Source organism: Anneissia japonica, unplaced genomic scaffold (genome assembly GCF_011630105.1).
Source record: "Anneissia japonica isolate Jap-2015-1 unplaced genomic scaffold, ASM1163010v1 scaffold1417_len1240632_cov203, whole genome shotgun sequence".
Taxonomy (NCBI): domain Eukaryota; kingdom Metazoa; phylum Echinodermata; class Crinoidea; order Comatulida; family Comatulidae; genus Anneissia; species Anneissia japonica.
This window is the reverse complement of record NW_022727891.1, coordinates 13609-32128: the sequence shown is the minus strand read 5'-3', so window position 1 is coordinate 32128 and position 18520 is coordinate 13609. Positions and strand designations below refer to the sequence as shown.

General features: G+C 32.7%; 1 protein-coding gene across 1 annotated transcript in view; it reads left to right on the top strand.

Moving 5' to 3' along the window:
• The window catches only part of LOC117113886 (plastin-3-like), a 27538-nt gene extending 9471 nt beyond the window's left edge, over positions 1 to 18067 (top strand). The window contains exons 2-14 of the mRNA XM_033257365.1: positions 512 to 667; positions 1632 to 1779; positions 7035 to 7143; positions 7587 to 7794; positions 8375 to 8519; positions 9251 to 9369; positions 9713 to 9787; positions 10741 to 10864; positions 11555 to 11643; positions 13133 to 13328; positions 14495 to 14604; positions 15613 to 15759; positions 16231 to 18067. Of these exons, the coding sequence (XP_033113256.1) occupies positions 512 to 667; positions 1632 to 1779; positions 7035 to 7143; positions 7587 to 7794; positions 8375 to 8519; positions 9251 to 9369; positions 9713 to 9787; positions 10741 to 10864; positions 11555 to 11643; positions 13133 to 13328; positions 14495 to 14604; positions 15613 to 15759; positions 16231 to 16383 (1779 nt within the window). The 3' untranslated portion in view covers positions 16384 to 18067. The remainder of the gene's footprint in view (positions 1 to 511; positions 668 to 1631; positions 1780 to 7034; positions 7144 to 7586; positions 7795 to 8374; positions 8520 to 9250; positions 9370 to 9712; positions 9788 to 10740; positions 10865 to 11554; positions 11644 to 13132; positions 13329 to 14494; positions 14605 to 15612; positions 15760 to 16230) is intronic.
• Positions 18068 to 18520: the final 453 nt, after the last annotated feature.

Below are 18520 nucleotides of genomic sequence, written 5' to 3'. Positions count from 1 at the left end.
AAGCCCAGCACATTTGAGGAATATGAGGTTGTATTGAGTCGATTTTGACTATCTAGCATGGTAGTTTTCAGTAACAAATAAATAAAAAAAAAAATAGGTGTATGTCTTTTAAAAGAAATTTTAATATACATGGTACCTGCAATATGCAACTATGAAATGTATTAATAATAATAATAATAATTTATTTATTATTTAATAATAATTTGTAATAATTCATCTACTCACAGCTGTGGGTTTTAGTGCCTCTTCAACGAACATCTCGAACATAATCTTTGAAAACATGTTTTTGGTAGGAAAAGAAGACTTAAACACTGTGGGTGTAATTTTTTTTTTCTTTTTTTTGTGATATAAGGGGGAGGGAGGTGCATCACAGGTGCCCCATCCCCTAAATCTGCCCCTGGGCCTGGTGTATTATTTTGACATTTTTTATATATTTATTGTGCAAACGCCTTCGAAAAAATACAGACACTGGGATTTTTAAATTGAATGTTATCATTGTATTTTCTTTTAGTTCGATATTGATCACAACAACCACATCTCAGTTGAGGAACTTGGTGAAGCTTTGAAGGAAGCTGGGTTTGATTTGGCAGGGTACCAAGTACGAGAAATGATAACCAAACTAGACAAGGATGAAAATGGGACAATTGAATTTAATGAGTTTCTGGAGGTACAGTTGAAACCATGTTGTCATTTTAATCTACTGAATATTCACCATCATTTCGTAGAAGCCGAAAGGAAGATGCCATCATCGTAAAAAGAGTTTAGAATTGCGTAAATACTGAAGCATCATAGGGTGTGATCTTTGAAATCATAAGATCAGACTGCTTTGCCCAAAAACTATGCATCCTGGAGTAACTGCAATCATATAAGGCCGAAATCCACTTTACTCAAATTAATATATTTCTCGGTTAATTGCTATTTATAAATGCAAATTTATAGATAGTCCTTTGTTGATTACCATTATCACAAACACTATTGTCTGTGACATTTACAGTACGGTACCTGTGTAGTTGTTTCTATGGAAACCTTGTGAATTCACAGGTAGTAGCTGTTTATACAAACTTATCACCTTCCTGTCGATTTTCAGTTTACTTGACCTAATAAGCACAGAAATATAATGCTTAAGGTAATAGTATGGGGTATAAAAATAACGTTTGCAGTACATCCACTGCCGCTAACACATATCCCTCGACACCGCTGGACACACTGGGCTGCTAGCCAGGATGTCTAATTTCTCTTAACGGTTTGCACGGCATCCCGACTCAAATTCCCACCTTTCTTGCAAAAAAATTTATCTTCAAAAATAAAGAAGTGAATCAATGGAAATATTTTTAGGTTTGTAAATTGAGTCCAAATTATCCCTTCAGTCTTAGAAATTTGATTAGGGCCGCAAGCATACCAAAGAATTTGCCAATTTATTGTTTAGGACACCTGGTACCTATTTGGTATAAAAGGAGTGTCCGTCACAAATTTTGATCATTGATAGGTACATGTATATACCAGGCATCTCAGCTTTTCACATTCAATTGCTTGGTTTTGAAAGTGAATTTATAAATTGTAGAACAATATCTAGTAGGTTTTTGTGAAGGACTAATAGCATTTTTTTTATTCTCACTATGCCGTCACAACAGATTTATAAAACGCTCAAGGATGACCAAGTATCTTCCAAGTTTAAGGTCGCCATTTCTAAGAAAAGTGGAATCGTGTCCAAAGGTGGTACGTCTGATGTGGAGGGAATAACTCATTCTTTTTCCGAAGAAGAAAAAGTTGCGTTTGTTGGTAAGTGCATCTTGACAATCTTCCTTTATGAAAAGAAAACATTTCACAGAATATTGTACATATATTCGCTCAAATATACACTTCTGTGAATTTATTTTTTTGTCATTTATCTTTCTAAAGAGGAGTCTTGTGTTAAGTTCTTGAGCATTTCAATTTAGATTTATATTGAGTATCTTAGTATACCACACCCATTGATTTATTATTTCCATTCTTCATTGTTTTGGATTGTAAGTTATCAACTGTATTATGCATTCTAGTTTTGGATTTATCTTTCCAATATTGTTGGTCATTCAGTTGAAAATAAGCCTGGTACGTTGTCCATCAATCTAGCGTTAATAATATGAGCTGCTTGATAGCAATCTGTGTCGATGAGCAGATTGTCGCGTTTGGCTGATGATCTCGTGAGCAATTCACACCTTATACTTGATGACAGTACATCATTAACTCGGCAATCATGTGATCTCATTCACGAGATGCTAATATTTAGTATGGAATCATGTACAGCAGATGTTTCTCATTGTGTTTGTGTAACACAGTGTAATGATGGTGGAGGATAGGATTGAGGATAATTTTTTTCTAACAACGTTTCAAGTAAAAATAGCTCATTGTTGTTTGACCCTACCATATACTATGCTTCTGGGTGGTGAGAGACAACTAAAGGTAATGCGCTTTGCCAAAACACAGAGCAAAAGTCACTCCAAGGAGTTGAACTTAGACTATGACATTGAGAACTTCAGTCAACCACTGTGCCTACTGCTTCCAAGATGAAGGATTCTTGTGTGTTGTTTTTGTATGTTGCATACATAATTACTCAAACTGAGGCTCCTAATTACTTTTTAATTATGTAATTAAGTAACTGACTAATTTGTGTTACACAGTATGAATACTGAATAACATAAAATTAGCTTTGTCCTATCTCGTTTGGATATTGAAGAGAAAATTTTCTTAGCATCCATCACATAGGTGAATTGTTATTGAATTTCACATTTATAATATTAAGTTCCATGAAGCTTGCTGGTTTTGGATTTGCAAGGATTTTCTAATAAGTGGAAATTTAATCCATATTTTAGTTCTGTAATTGAGAATCTGTCACCAGCAAGTTTATTTTTAGCAAAACTAATAATGATGACAAGTTAGCATACAGTACAGTATGCTCGATACTAATGAACAAACAAGCACAGTAGCATAAAAAAAAGTTCTTACAGGTGGAGCGAGACTATTAAACAGAACAACCATACAGTAAAAGCAAGAGTAATAAAGAGAGTTTTGATTTACTGTACAATAATTTTTTATTGTTTTATGATCCTTTTTGTCTTTCATTTTATGTTTAAAGAATTATAAACTATTTAATAGCTTTATAAAATGTTTATGATACTCTGTATTCTAAATGGAGCTCTAAATTATTTAAAGTATTATGAAACTAAAATTAATTCCTTAGGACTTGTTTAAGATTCCATTTAAAAGATTTATGTAGGTTTGTACTCTTGACTGTTTATTTAATTGTATTAAAATAAATGAAGTTTTAGTGATTGTAAATACGTTGACCTTTTTCCGATGCAACCATATGTTTTTCCAGACAATCTAGCAAAAGTAATAAGTAACTACTGTTAATAAACATGCCGTCAGTAATTTTTTGCTGCAATTATGCATAATTACAATAACATATCTATTATTAGTAGAGAAGCCATTTCATCTTTTGTACTGAATTTTAAAAAGTCCTATTGAGTCTTTGAACCTTTTAATGGTCCAAAGTCAGCTCCCCCAAGTTTGGGGAGTGGGGGGTTTCTTGATTATTAGGACCGCCGCACACAAGCAAGCAAAAATCTCACGGAAACTTAACCCGCAAATTCATATTTGCAGGTTTTTACTTCTGTATTATTGTTTCCTTGAAGTCAGCTAGTGAAGGGTATCACAAAAGAAAAACTAGAAATACATAACATGTTCAAATCACCTTAAAAGGTAAACAAGCAATTGAAGCATAGGCTGTAGGTTTCCTAAAGCTTATTTTGCATTTGTGTGAATTGAATGACCAAATATTTTACTCAAAAAGAAATTGTTTATTAAGTTGCATGTTGAGTCACTATTGTTTTTTTTTTTTGGGGTTATTTTAGCCTAAAAAGGAAATTGTGAACTTAGGAATCTTGAGAAATAGCATTGAAATCACAGATATTTGGGTCATTGAGCATCTACCAGGAAATTTTTAATCTTTATCAAATGTGATTTATAATTATGCAGCAAGATTAAGATGCTGATTCATCTGATGAGTAGAAAGTCTACTTTTTATCATTTGCATAAATTACATTTGCATATTATTTTTTGAAATGATTTTCACTTTTAGTTTCAGAAGCTGACTCTTGGTTTTAAAATGGCCAGTAACATATTATTTTTATCATGTAGTGACCTATTTAAAGTAAAGTTTAATCACCATACAAATTTTCCCTTTAATTTTAACATAATGTATTATTTTTACCAATATATTTGAAGTACAAAATTTTGCTGTTTCTGTACACAAATGTGTTTTATTCAGAATAATGAAATCTAGACACAATTCCTGAAAATGTGTCTAAATACATATTTCATACAGTATTTATCTTTTTCCACTCTGAAATGTGTATAATAACTATAAACAGGATATAGATATAGTGTTACTGAAAATTAAGATAGCTAAAAAGATTTAAATGTGCTGATTGTCATACATAAGAAGTAGAGTGTTTTATATATATTTAAATATTTTAATTTATTTATTATTTCAAATTTATGCTCTTATATAAATAAATTATAACAGTAGAAATTTACATTCCTGGTTGAAAACAGATAATGCACAGTGCTACCATTTATATACACATCAGTGATTGTTATGCTTCAAGTTGAATCATACCTACTCAGGAAACCCGAAATCAATAACGATAATCATTTAAATACCAGTGATGATTACTTGACTTTCATTGACCTGATTTGGAATGTTTGTAAAATTTGAGTGAAACAAATGTACACAATTCTTACTGTAGTAATATTACAATGTGCTTGAGATAAACCAAGGAATATTGTATGTACATATATGGCAAGAGAGGAAGGCCTCTAATCCACTATCAAGGATATCCTCACACTGAACAAATATCCTGGATGTGTATATACTTTGAATGATAATGAAAGGGCTTTCCAACAGGGGATTAAAAAGGTCTGTCCAACCAGTGGATGAATAGTTCAACACAGGGAATTAAAAGCTCAAGATAATCCCAGTAATCAAGAGATTGTCACCTTATTTGTCCTTAAATGTGGTGAAAATCCATCCCATCCACTCCATAATTTAATTAATTCTGATACCACCATGTTGTTATGTTCTATAATGAATTCTTCTTAGCATTCATTTTTATACTTCTTCAAATGCCAATTTTAGAGTGCAGTATGATTATTTCCTTTGTTGCCTTTTGTTCTACAACTTCCTTCTAGTGTATGACATCATAGGAGTGGTAATATTATTAATCCATTGTTGTCTCCTTTCTATCAACCTTCAAAGGTTTGCTATATAAAACTATATAGAGAACATACCTGCATTTTAATTATTTGACTCAGTGTTGATGAAAGAATTTTGAAATAGTTTTCAATCATCGCAAACACTGCTGTAGTGGTTTTATGGGTCATGATAGTAAATTTGTATTCACTATCTTATAGAGTATTTATGGTTCTTTCCTCAAGGTCTCCTAAAAATAATAGGCTACTGCTACCATGTCCTTAATTTGCATATTGCCAGTCATTTCCCATTTGCCAGATATTGAAATTGGGTGGTGCTGATGAGGGGGCTGGAAGGTGAAGTGGGAGGACTCGATAAAGTGAGGGGATGCTAGCTGGCAAAATAGAGTGGTATATGGTGATTTTTATGTAATTTAGCATAATTATTTTGCTTCAAAATCTCCAGTGGGTAAGGGGAGGGTACAACAACTATGAAGGGGGTACAATATTTTGTTGGGGGTGGGGTGCATGCACCCTTAGATACGCCATTGCCATCTCCCTTTCCCACAAGTCAAAGTCACCTGATGATGATGATATTCGGTAGTAGAAAGGTAGCAATGAAACAGAATTGTTGCTAGGATTTTATGATCATATTACAAAAATAATGATTGAAGTCTAGGCCTACTGGTACAGCAATAATTAGTTGTACAATTGTGAAAATTCCAAATAGGTCCAAATGTTTTCCCAGAAGAAGGTGTGTGAGTCCCAATTGCGGTCTGTAGCAAAATTTGCTTCAAATATGGTTCAAAACAAAATACAAATACCAAAAAAAAAATACATAAATAAAAGTCAGAACAGAAGAATATGCATACATAGCAAAAGTCCAATTGTCTCTGCTTTAATTTGATTGAAGTGAAATTCCATTTTTTAAAAAGATGAATGTAAATGATATGAAATGAGTTCTTGTGGGGTATACCAGTCTGGAAACACTTTAGTGGTTCAAGAACTTAATCTTTTACACCAATGATTTCCATGGTTATTTGGATTTGGAGCATGCATCAATGGATTCATGTGATTTAGACCATCACTTTGGAATTAGTTCTACAGCCAGGGAATGTAAACTGAGTTTCCAATCCTCACAGGAACAAAGGAGAGAGGGAAATGGGAATACTAATAACCAATAAAAAATTACATTAAGGTAATCATTAAACCAGGCACTCCCCATTTTGGTGGGTTTTTTTGTTACTGCTTACTTCCTTCATTACATTCATGATCTAACTCCTTGAAAATCCCGTTTGAATGTTGTTATCCTCATAATGTCGTATATTATTTTTTAACAATTTTTTTTTTATTCATCTTCTAAAACCTATTTAATTTAATGTAATGTTGCAGTTTTTAAGTTTTAGGATATCTTGGAGAACCCTCGCTAGTTTTTTGCTTGGTTATCCATGTAGGGCATTTTATATTGTATTTTTCTCATAAAATTTTGTAAAAATAAATAAATAAATAAATGGAGTAAATAAGGAATGAGTATGCATATATATATACAGTATATGTATGTGTGTGTGGGTGTGTGTGTGTGTGTGTGGGTGTGTGGGTGTGTGTGTGTGTAGTGGTGATTAACTTTGTTTAGTTTTGCTTATAATCTTTTCATTTATTGACTTTCTGACCCATTGACTAAGATATTTGTTACTTTGTATATTATCATACTTATTTATAAGCTGCTGGTAAACATTTTTTGTCTTCGTCTTGATTATCTTTTAAAGACACTATTACCTGATTTAGTTTTTTTTTCTTTCTTTTAGATTACATTAATAGCCAGTTGAAAAATGATGAGATGTTAGAGTCCTACCTGCCAATCAATGAGAAGGACGATGACCTGTTTTCCAAAGTCCAAGATGGCATCCTCTTCTGGTAATCCTTCACCTCAATAATTGAGATAGTACAGTAATAATAAAATAGGAAGAATATTAATGGGTTGAATAGGACTGTAATTCTTGTATTTAAAATACACCAATACTTTCAAGGGTTTCAGCCTCCATGCTACTTGTTTATTTTGTTTAAAAAGATTAATAAAATTGATTAAATTACTGAACTTGCACAGTTTCTTCTGGGTTGTTGGGTAACAAATGCAATGATTATTTTAATAATTCTTTCACTTGTTTTTGAGTGTAAAAAATCATGCCATATTCTTTAACTTTGTCGTTGTTTTTCTCGTTGATACTAGCTGGCTCTAATTATGTACTTCCCATAGTCATAACAGATGTTCTATATTTAATAACAAAATGGTCATTGAAGGTTTATTTTTATTGTATTTTAAGTTAATCAACAATTTATTTATGCTTTCTTTTTATTAGTAAAATGATAAATAATTCCTCTCCGGGAACTGTGGATGAACGAGCTATGAATACCAAAAAGTTAACTGTATTTAAAAAGCATGAAAACCAGACGCTTGCTTTGAACTCTGCTTTATCTCTTGGAATTTCTATTGTGAATATTGGTGCTGAAGATTTGATCAAAGGAACCGGACACTTGGTGTTGGGTCTGCTCTGGCAGATCATCAGGGTAAGGCAACTTTATGATAGTGGTTTTGTTGGTGGTGGCAGGGTAAGGCATCTTTGTGATAGTGGTTTTGTTGGTGGTGGCAGGGTAAGGCATCTTTGTGATAGTGGTTTTGTTGGTGGTGGCAGGGTAAGGCATCTTTGTGATAGTGATTTTGTTGGTGGTGGCAGGGTAAGGCAACTATGTGATAGTGGTTTTGTTGGTGGTGGCAGGGTAAGGCAACTTTGTGATAGTGGTTTTGTTGGTGGTGGCAATTATAAGTACTGTAGGTGATCTTGTGGTGATGGTTGCATCATTACACCAGTCAACACGTCTGTGGTAATGGTGAGGGCAATCCTGCTTCTGGTAATAATAGTGATCTTGTAGTGATGGTACAATTGTCAATAGAGGGCGTTTACCACTTAATTGTCTTGCTCTGTGCAAATAGTTAACATAGACAGTGGGGCTATATGATATTTAAGGGGTCTATATGTTGATTCCAAGTGGGGATTCCAAGTGGGTCTTCAGGGGCATATACCACACTGTAAATTTTATCTGTGGAGTCATGGTCTTTAAGTGGTGTTTTTTTATGTTCTTTTTATAGATTGGATTATTTGCTAAGATAGATTTAAAGGAGATTCCTGGACTCATAAGACTGTTACAGGAGGGAGAGGATCCATCAATACTTAAGACATTGTCACCAGAGCAACTCCTTATCCGATGGGTCAACTATCAATTAGAGCAAGCAGGTACTACTTTCTACCCTCTGATTACAATTGTAAATAATGTGAATAAATAAATAATATTTTATTGTCTTTTAAGATTAGAGACTATTTATTGATTAAATTGCACTAAATTTGTAAACACTTATTTAACTAATGCTCTAGCTCAACTTGTTTAATTTTAGACATAATTTCTTTTCCCTGAGTAGCTTAGCTCAGTCGGCTAAACTGGTGGTAGCCACTGTGTGTGCACTGAAACGTGGAGGTCTCTTGGTCCTCGGTTTAATTCCCATCGCTGCCTCTCCTTGTGTTTCAGCTGGAGGGTATAGTGCACCGAGACATTTCAGCTGTTGGTCCTGTGTACATTATGGCCCATGTACACATTAAAGAACGCAGTACACTCTTCAGAAAATGGTAGGGGATTATGTACTCCCCAGTTCACCACCAGAAGGACCACACTAAAAAATAAGTTTTAGGCCTTAGTGGGTTACTCTATCTTATCCACCAGGCTCTACATCTAAAAGGGCCAGAGACCTATTATTACATGAATACATTTTCTGTCTAGGTGACAGAAAGAAAGATTGATTGATTGATGTAGTGGGGTCAAAAATGGCCAGTAGCAGATTAATCACTTATTGCAACTGTCAATCATTCATTTCATGCTTAAAATTAACCTCTCTTCTAGATGTAAGTCTCTAAAATCATATATTGAGTATTGCAATTGCATTTCATCCAAATGTTTGATGTTGTCATTGTAGGGGACCCAAGACGTATTAAAAACTTCAGTGGTGACATTATGGATTCAGAGGTTTATACAACACTTTTGAGACAGATAGCTCCAAAGGATTTGAATTTGGATCCAGTACCAATGGGACCAGTAAGTCACCTCCCTCATCAATGCTACCACCATACCAAAACATTTTTTCCCTTGTTGGTCGTTCCAAAGGAGGGACTGATGAAAAGTAGTAGGATCTACTAACTAACTTTAGATAAAACAATAAAATAGAAAATTATAAAGACGAAGACATTCTGATATATTTCTTTCATTTCTTTTGTTATTCTTTTTATGATACTTTTATAATCCTACCTCATTGAATTATGTTTTTTGTTTTTTTGTTTTTTTGTTTTTACGAAGGAGAAATAATTGATACAATATGATATGATAATTTCAAAAAGATAACTCAAGTTTTTTATAAAACCATTTCTTGTGTGTGTTTCAGAATTATGAACAAAGAGCTGAAAAGATGCTTCAAAATGCTGACAAGATGAAATGCAGAGCTTTCATCACACCTAAGGTAACCAAACCAACAAAACAATTATTTTTAGATATCTGATGATCCAATTTTTATGATCCAATAGTCAAAATAAGAGTTGTTCAGCAGATATTAAGACTTCTGTTATGTAATATATATAAGTACTGTACTCAATGCTAGTTAGGATGAAAAATTACTTATGATTTCAAATATTTAAAAGGTTACGCTTCTCAGTATCTGACATCAAATTTTATTTTCAACAATAGTACCAATACTAAATGAACACAGAGCCAAACAAATAACAATCTAGTCATCCCAACTTGGAATAATGTGGAATGAACTTCCTAATGAATTAAAACGTTAACTTTCAATATATGTTGTTACATTCATTTCAAAACAGTATTACTACATAAATGTATTTCATTGACTCTTCTCTTGCTTGGTTTATTTTTTGTGTATATTTATATATTTATATTGTATATATTTTTGTTATGTTTAAACTGTACCACTTTGAAAATCAGTGTAATAGTACTGAAAGTGCCTACAGTATAAAGAAAGAATAAATAAATAATAATAATCATAATTTTGTAAAGATATATGGTTGATTAACTAACTAAGATTCCAAATTCAATTTCACAAGCAATGCTGGTGATCCAGGACAAGGAAGTTGTACCATGTATATCGTTTACAAGTAGCATACTTCGATACCTAGACAGGTGCGAAAGCTGGTTTCAGCCTGGAGGGTTTGAAAATGGTGAAGAATGCGCAACAAAAACCTTATTTCAATGAAAACTTATGGTGAATTTTAGTATTTCAGCCCACTTAGTGTAACTAATTTACTGCCATAGGGTTTGGGAGGTTGTACATCTGCCATATAAAATGCTTTGATCCATGACATGCAGGAAATGTGCAAAATAATATTTCACTTGATACATTCATAATAACCAATATTAGTTATTTTCAGCTATGATAACTTGCGATATTGCATTTTACAGGATGTTGTAAAAGGTAACGCGAAATTGAACACCGCATTTGTTGCTAACTTATTCAACAATTACCCAGCATTGGATCCTCCAGATGAAGAAGGCGAGGTTTATGAAGAAACCAGAGAAGAAAAAAGTAAGTTTATATAAGTTTATTAAATAGAAAGCAAGGGGCCGTGTCAGCCTCGGTCAAGGTTCTGAAATCAAATCTCTGGTGTGAAGTCATGGGGACTGCCGCCACCACTGGTACTGAAGGCGATATGTTGGAAACATTCGTTGGATAGAAAAATAATATGTATAGAACAATTACTTTATTTCTCAATCAGATATTCATATTCATTCCAACAAACAATAAAGTTGTTACTAAGAATAAGAGTATGCTTAGAATGAATCATGAATAGAAAAATTACTCTTAAACTTTGACCTTTTAGCTTTATTGATTATAAGCTTTATAATTTTATATCTCATTTTTAATCATGGTATAGGGGTAATTTTTCCCTACCTGACGTGGAAATGTACTGAATACACAGTACGTTTGAAAACAAATGCGAAAAAAAAAATCGCAAGTTGTTCTCGGGTGGGACCTACTGTGTATTCAGTACATTTCCACGTCAGGTAGAGCAAAATTTACACCTATACCATGTTTATCCTGACGCAAATCCAATTATTGTTTATTCCATCACGACAATAACAATTACTATCACTTTAATCACTTAAACTTGAAAATGACTTCAAGTTGGAGACGAAACAAAATTTTTTTTAAGCATAATTTTTCTATTAATCATTACTGTTATTGCTGTTAATATTTTTAACTTTTTTGCTATAGCTTTCCGTAATTGGATGAACAGTCTGGGTGTGCGACCTTATGTCAACTATCTTTACACTGATCTTAAAAATGGACTGGTTTTATTCAAGGTAATTAAAATCCATCATTCTAATTATAGTGTGGGCTTTTAGGGTTGTCTGTTTGGTTTGCTTTCCATACATAGCAGGGGTGGGAGAGGGGGGTTATGGTGAGTGATATTAAGTATGATAATTTTAAATACTTAGGAATTACCTTTGATACTTTCTTTACATGGGATAATCATATTGAAAATTTTTGCTCCAAAATTTCTCAACGCATTGGTGTTATTTGTAGATTAAGATATTTTTTACCAAATTCTTCTCTTAGACTTTTAGTAAATTCTTTTGTATTACCTTTTTTCAATTATTGTAGTACTGTATGGTCCAATTGCACAGCTGCGCACCTTAATTCACTTCAGGTTTTACTAAATAGACTAGCCAGAATTATTTTGCATGCTGATATTAGAACACCTATTAATGACCTTATGGAATCCCTTAACTGGAAGGACGTAAACCAACAATGGGAACATAATATTCTTTTAATGACATTTAAATGCTTATCGGGCACTGTTCCTGGATATTTAACTAATTTTTACAAATTAATTGATACTTACCATAGCATAAATACAAGAAGTAAATTGAAAAACACTTTAGTCTTACCACAATGGCGAAATGATTTTGGAAAAAGAACATTTGAATATCGTTCTGTTAAATTATGGAATAATCTATCATCAGACCTTCATAGCAATAGTCATTCACTTTCCTTACAATCCTTCAAAAATCTCATTTAATTTCCCATTTTGTTTTTTCTTTTCTGTTTCTTGTATTTATATAATCTATATATGTATGTGTATATGTGTGTGTATATGTATAATAATATGTCGTTCTTATATAGCGCTTCATGCCTTTACAATGCCTCTAAGCCTTGTAAAGTGTTTCTATCATCAACCAATCACACGCTGTCTCTTATACACATCTAGATGTGTATAAGAGACAGATATATATACTGTTTTTATATTTTTATGCATTTTTCTTTTAATTTTATTTTGTAACAAAGTGTAGTTTAAGATAATACCCTGGCCCTCAGGGAAAACAGTGTAACAATACTGACTGAGTATCCAGAATAAAGAAAGATTTCTATTCTATGATGATGTGATTGTTGATATTGAGGTTGAAATGATGACTAAAATTGTGTTGAAGGTAATGATGATGTTATTGATGATGCTAATGCTGATAGTAATGATGGTAGTAATGATAACAATAATGAAGGTGCTGGTGATCCGTTTCCATAAGAAATCCGTTGACCAAGCCTTTTTGAGAGCTGCCTCATCTCTCTGTAATGCTCTTCGACTCTATAATACTTCTTAACAACTTTACATAGCTACTTAAGCCCACATATGATGAGCATGATGATGTCAAATCATACCCAAATGGGCACAGAAAGTATTTTGACATAACGTTTGAAAGTTAAGGACAGAGCGTAAAACATGCTTTTTGATCATTTGATATTATCTATCAACTAACTTTAATATAAACAAATATCTCAATTGCACTTTTGCAGCTTTATGATGAAGTGAAACCCGGAATTGTGAACTGGGACAAAGTGAACGGCCCTGCCGCTCTTGCAAAACAAGGTTCAGCCATGAAAGCATTAGAGAACTGTAACTATGCAGTGGATCTCGGAAAGCAGTTAAAGTTCTCTCTAGTTGGAATTGGTGGCTCAGATATTTATGATGGCAATCAGGTGCTCACACTCGGTAAGTTATTGCTTTGCCTACCAGGGACTTAAGCTCTGTCCACACTATCAATTTTTCTTTAAAAAAAAAAATGCTGTATGCCCATAATTATCTTAGACTGGTTCACACAAGAGCCCTAGTATCCGGATCATGCGCTAACAGTTAGCGCTAACCATTAGCACCAGCCTGAGAACGGCCGATCGGTTAGCACTAACCATTAGCAGTATTCGGAAAACGCTAATGGTTAGCAAGTGCTATCGGTTAGCAAGTTGGGCGTGTTTCTATCATCAACCAATCACACGTACGCGTTTACAATTTCCAGTTTCTTATTGGCCAGTGATTCGATCATCATATTTTTTGGTATCCGGATCGGGATTTACTCGGATGGACGCACGGCAGCTAACGGTTAGCAGGATCCAGATCCTGAGAACATAGCCATAGTCATGATGTGCCTAAATATGGTCATGATGTGATGTCATCATGACTATATTTAGGCACATGATAACTATATATAGTCATCATGTGATGTCATCATGACAATATTTAGGCACATGATAACTATATATAGTCATCATGTGATGTCATCATGACTATATTTAGGCACATGATGACTATATGTAGTCATGATGTGATGTCATCATGACTATATTTAGGCGTGTCACATGTTTGATAGTTTGATCAGTGTTCCACAGTATTAAAGATAAGGAAGCAGAAGAAACAAGATAGTGTAATACATACTCCAAGTGTCTACATGCATTCAACATTTTGACATTAATTATTTCATCATCAGGAATGAAAAATTATCCATATTTGTAAGCTTATATGCGCAATTACCAAAAGTGTTTGACCAATCAAAACATTACCCCTAGTAGGTGACATAGCTATGAATAAACTAAAGATCAAAGCATTCTTAAATATACATTTAACAAAGTTTATTTTGTAATGTATTTTGCATTGGCGTATATGGCGCTCAACTTTTTTTGTTAAAGTTTTTCTGGAATTTCAATTTTTTGTGGCTCTAACTGGCCAAAAATATAATTTTATTTTTATTCGAAATCACAATTATTGGCAGTCAGAATGTTCGCTAAAAAAAATGTCTCGGCTTAATGGTATTGCATGGCAAGGCCTTTTCAAGTTGAGTGAATGTAATATATGGCTAAAATAAGTGTAAATATATTTGTTTTCAGCGATGGTTTGGCAGCTGATGCGAGCGTACACAGTATCAGTGCTGCAGAAGCTTGCTGGGCCTGATAACACGATCACAGACAACGACATTGTGTCATGGGTCAACTCAAAGGTAAAGTTAGCCTGTAAACATTTAAAGAAAATATTTATCTAATTATTCTCCTATTTTTTTTATTTCATTAATATCCAACAGCGAGTAACTCGTCAATTACAGGATAGACGATGCTTTTTAAACTAAGTCTCTTTATGAGGTTTAGGGAGTGGAGCTGGTGGGGAAATAGGTTGTCAGCTTTTATTTATAGGACTTTCAGAATTACGATCAGTTTACATTAAAAGTATTATATCGTGCAAATGTTGCGAGTAAACTTGACTGTGCCAGTCAGGTTTGGTGTCCACATAAAATAAAAGAAAAAATCATGATTGAAAAAATTCAAAAATGAGCAACCAGAATGATATGTAATTATAACTATGACCTTTATACAGTATGAAGACTGTCTTAGATGACTGAAATTAAGTATACTTGAAAGAAGAAGGTACAATAGTGATCTCAACCTCTTTAACATGATGGGGAGTGTAAAATCAAAATTGACATTGATTCATATATATCTCAACTACTCATCAATATTGTTCTCGCTTTGCATCTCATGATAGTTATTCAGTTCCTCATTCTCGAATTAATATATTCAAATTTTCCTTTTTTAACAGATTCTTGATATCTTGGAATTCCCTTTATTATCATGTAAAACAAATGACTTCACTGGGTACCTTCAGAAATAGTATTTTGACTTTGTATTGACCCTTAAAGATAGGCTTATATTTGTTCTTTGTTTTCCCTTTATACTTTTTCTAGTGTTTTTGTATCCGTATGTGGCTAGCTGTTGATGGACTCTGTGCCCATCTGCCTTAAATGTTTTATAAATATTTTTATGTGATTGAAATTCTTTTAAAATTGATTAAAGAAAGAGAGTTGTTTTTAGTTGTGAGACAAGTACTGCTGTCATAGGAATTGAACCCAAGACCCTGGGATTAGAAGGCAAGCATCTTAACAACTATGCTATGTAGCTCCACTCTAAACTTTTAAATAATGCTTGCATCCATTTGTATACTTTTATGTCAATAGCTTGAGGAGGCTGGCAAGACCTCAAAAATTAGGAATTTCAAAGACAAAGTAATAAGTGACAGCAGTCCAGTACTGGACTTGATTGATGCTATCAAGCCAAATTCTATCGACTACTCAAACTTCAAGAAATCAGCAAGCAGTGATGAGGTAAGCAACAACATCAGTGTCTTTTAGGACAGGTCCTATAAATATTTCATCTATGTAACCATGCCCCACCCACTGACTGCCGATCAGTTGGATCACAGGTGGGCAAAATGCGGCCCCATGTGGCCCGACAGTGATTTTTGTTAGCAGCCCACGAAAATTAAAAAAACTTATATATTTCTTTATCAATTCTGTTTTTAATTTAAAGTAGTTTAAGATCATACCCTGGACCTCAGGGAAGAACAGTGTACTAATACTGACTGAGTATCCAGAATAAAGAAAGATTTCTAATCTAATCTAGTGTTGAAACAATAAACAGACCAGTAATTTCTGCCCAATATTTTTTAGGATTAGCCCACTATGGTAGGATGAATTATGCATATTCTATGACAAAAATAGTTGCAACACTCAGATTTTGTTTGGCCTTACAGCACCAAATTTATTTGAAAACATTTTGATATCTTGTTTCTATAGGATCTGTTACTGAATGCGCAGTACGCCATATCCATGGCACGTAAGATTGGAGCACGTGTGTATGCACTTCCGGAAGACATCATGGAGGTGAATCCAAAGATGGTGATGACGGTGTTCGCCTGCTTAATGGTCGTAGAAAAGCAGAAAAAATAAAGTTGCACACAGGCTAATATCAAGTGCTCTCATTCGTATGCAAGTATTTTGTAAATTTCTGCAAATCATCTTGTTTTTAATGCAATTTGATTATGCAAACATAACATAGCTATGATTTTGTACGTTTGATTAATAACGGTTTGCAAATTTAGAACATATTTTTAGCGGATGAATTTAAAGTACTCTTTCGATAGTAATGAAATGTCCTTGCTACAGTAATAGCGGTTTAGAAGTGGGTGCTTAGATTGTTTTGTTTTTTTAATATTTTACCTACAATAACATGTTGCTAACAGAAAAAGAAAAATACAGAACTTATTCTTCCAATGAACAAAATGTATATACCAACTACTGGGCTGATTGTATTTTCAGATTTTATAGGCATTTTTTGACATCACACAACACTTTATTCTTTATCTAATGATCGAAGCTAATATAATTCAAATTATTATATTTTTTGGCGTAATTAAAAGTGTTTTGTGCAGATTCTTGTTGTAGACCTTAGTTTCTTGGATTTAAATAATTTTGGATTTTTATATTTTTGGTTTTATTCTATGGTGAGGTGCAAATAGTTAAAGGCAAGAGTTTTCCATGTTCTAATAAGTCAATGATTGACAGCAATGTCTGCCAGTTATTTAGTACCAACTTCTAACACAAATATAATACATTAAGTTTTATAATATGATAGATATTATTATGGAAACTTAAAAATACATATTTATTTTTGCATCTTTCATTATAATTTTCAGCAATTAAAATCAATCTTTAATATAGAGAATTATTTATCTATATCAGGTAGTTAAGATACTGTACATCAAATAATCATGTAAAAAATTATATAAAACAATAAAAGGCTGGTTTTTGAGTCAAAATAGCAGATAATGTTTTAATTGGAAATGTTTAAAGGCAGGTGTAGATTTACAAAATAATAAAAAGCTAGGACTACTGTTTGATTGAATGAATAGCGCCCTCACCGCCGTGTATCTATAATCATTGCTTGGTATCATCAACAATATTAATGAAAAGTTCTTAATGATTATTATTGCACTTGAGCAATACACAATTGTTCATAGTACTACACTATCATCACAAATATGTGAGTTGCCTTCGAATATGCTTAATTATATAAATCTTCTGATTTACATCGTAAATTTTATGTATTGTTTGACTTGCATAGTTTATATGGTTTTTTAATATAATTTTATATATCTGTATAATTGGGGAATGTGAATATTTGTTTTTAAATTTTCATTATGATTTTAAAATAGATATATTGAATGGACCTTTTTAGTTTAATACTGTTTTTTTATTATAATAAGTAAACAGATTTATCAAATGTTCATATAATTTTAAATTTTATTTTAATATATACTTTATTTGATTGTGATTTTAAAATCAATATATAGAATATACATATAATTTGTACTTTTATTTTGATTCCAAATTAAAAGTTATTAACGTTTTCCCAGGCACAAACACAGAATCTGTAATTTTGAGGTATGCTTGTGTATTTTGTTTTATTTTGCCTTAATATCAATCTACATACCATTGCAACAAATCTGCCAAATTATATACTTTGTTATTTTGTTTTTGAATGCATATTGGCTGTCATTTTATCTGATATGTGTAATTTTATATTGCGAACAAAATATTATTTGTACCAAATAAAAAAAAAGTGGTATATAAATTCGTGGTTTGTATGCATTTTGGCATCAAAGTTGTTGTTTTGTATTTACTAACGTTATGATCACCACCTTCATCATCATCATCATCATCATCATCGTTGTTATCGTCACCATCGTCGTCATCATCATCATAACTATATTTATCAGCATCATCTCCTCTATCATCGTGATCGTCACCATCACCAAAATCGATATTACATCATTATTATTGTCATCATTCCGTTCATTATCATCAAAATCCTAATCATACTTTTCATAATCATCATTGATTAGCTTTAATCATGATCATTATCGAAATTGTATTACCATCGTGACTACCTTTTTAAATTTAAAAAACATCAACGTTTCATTAAAATTTAATATTCAAATAAATTTAATCTTGCTCTTCAGAAGCGAGCACTTGAGGTTAAGTACGCCTAGTAAGTTATAGGTGAGAAGTGACCCGTAAACCGTGG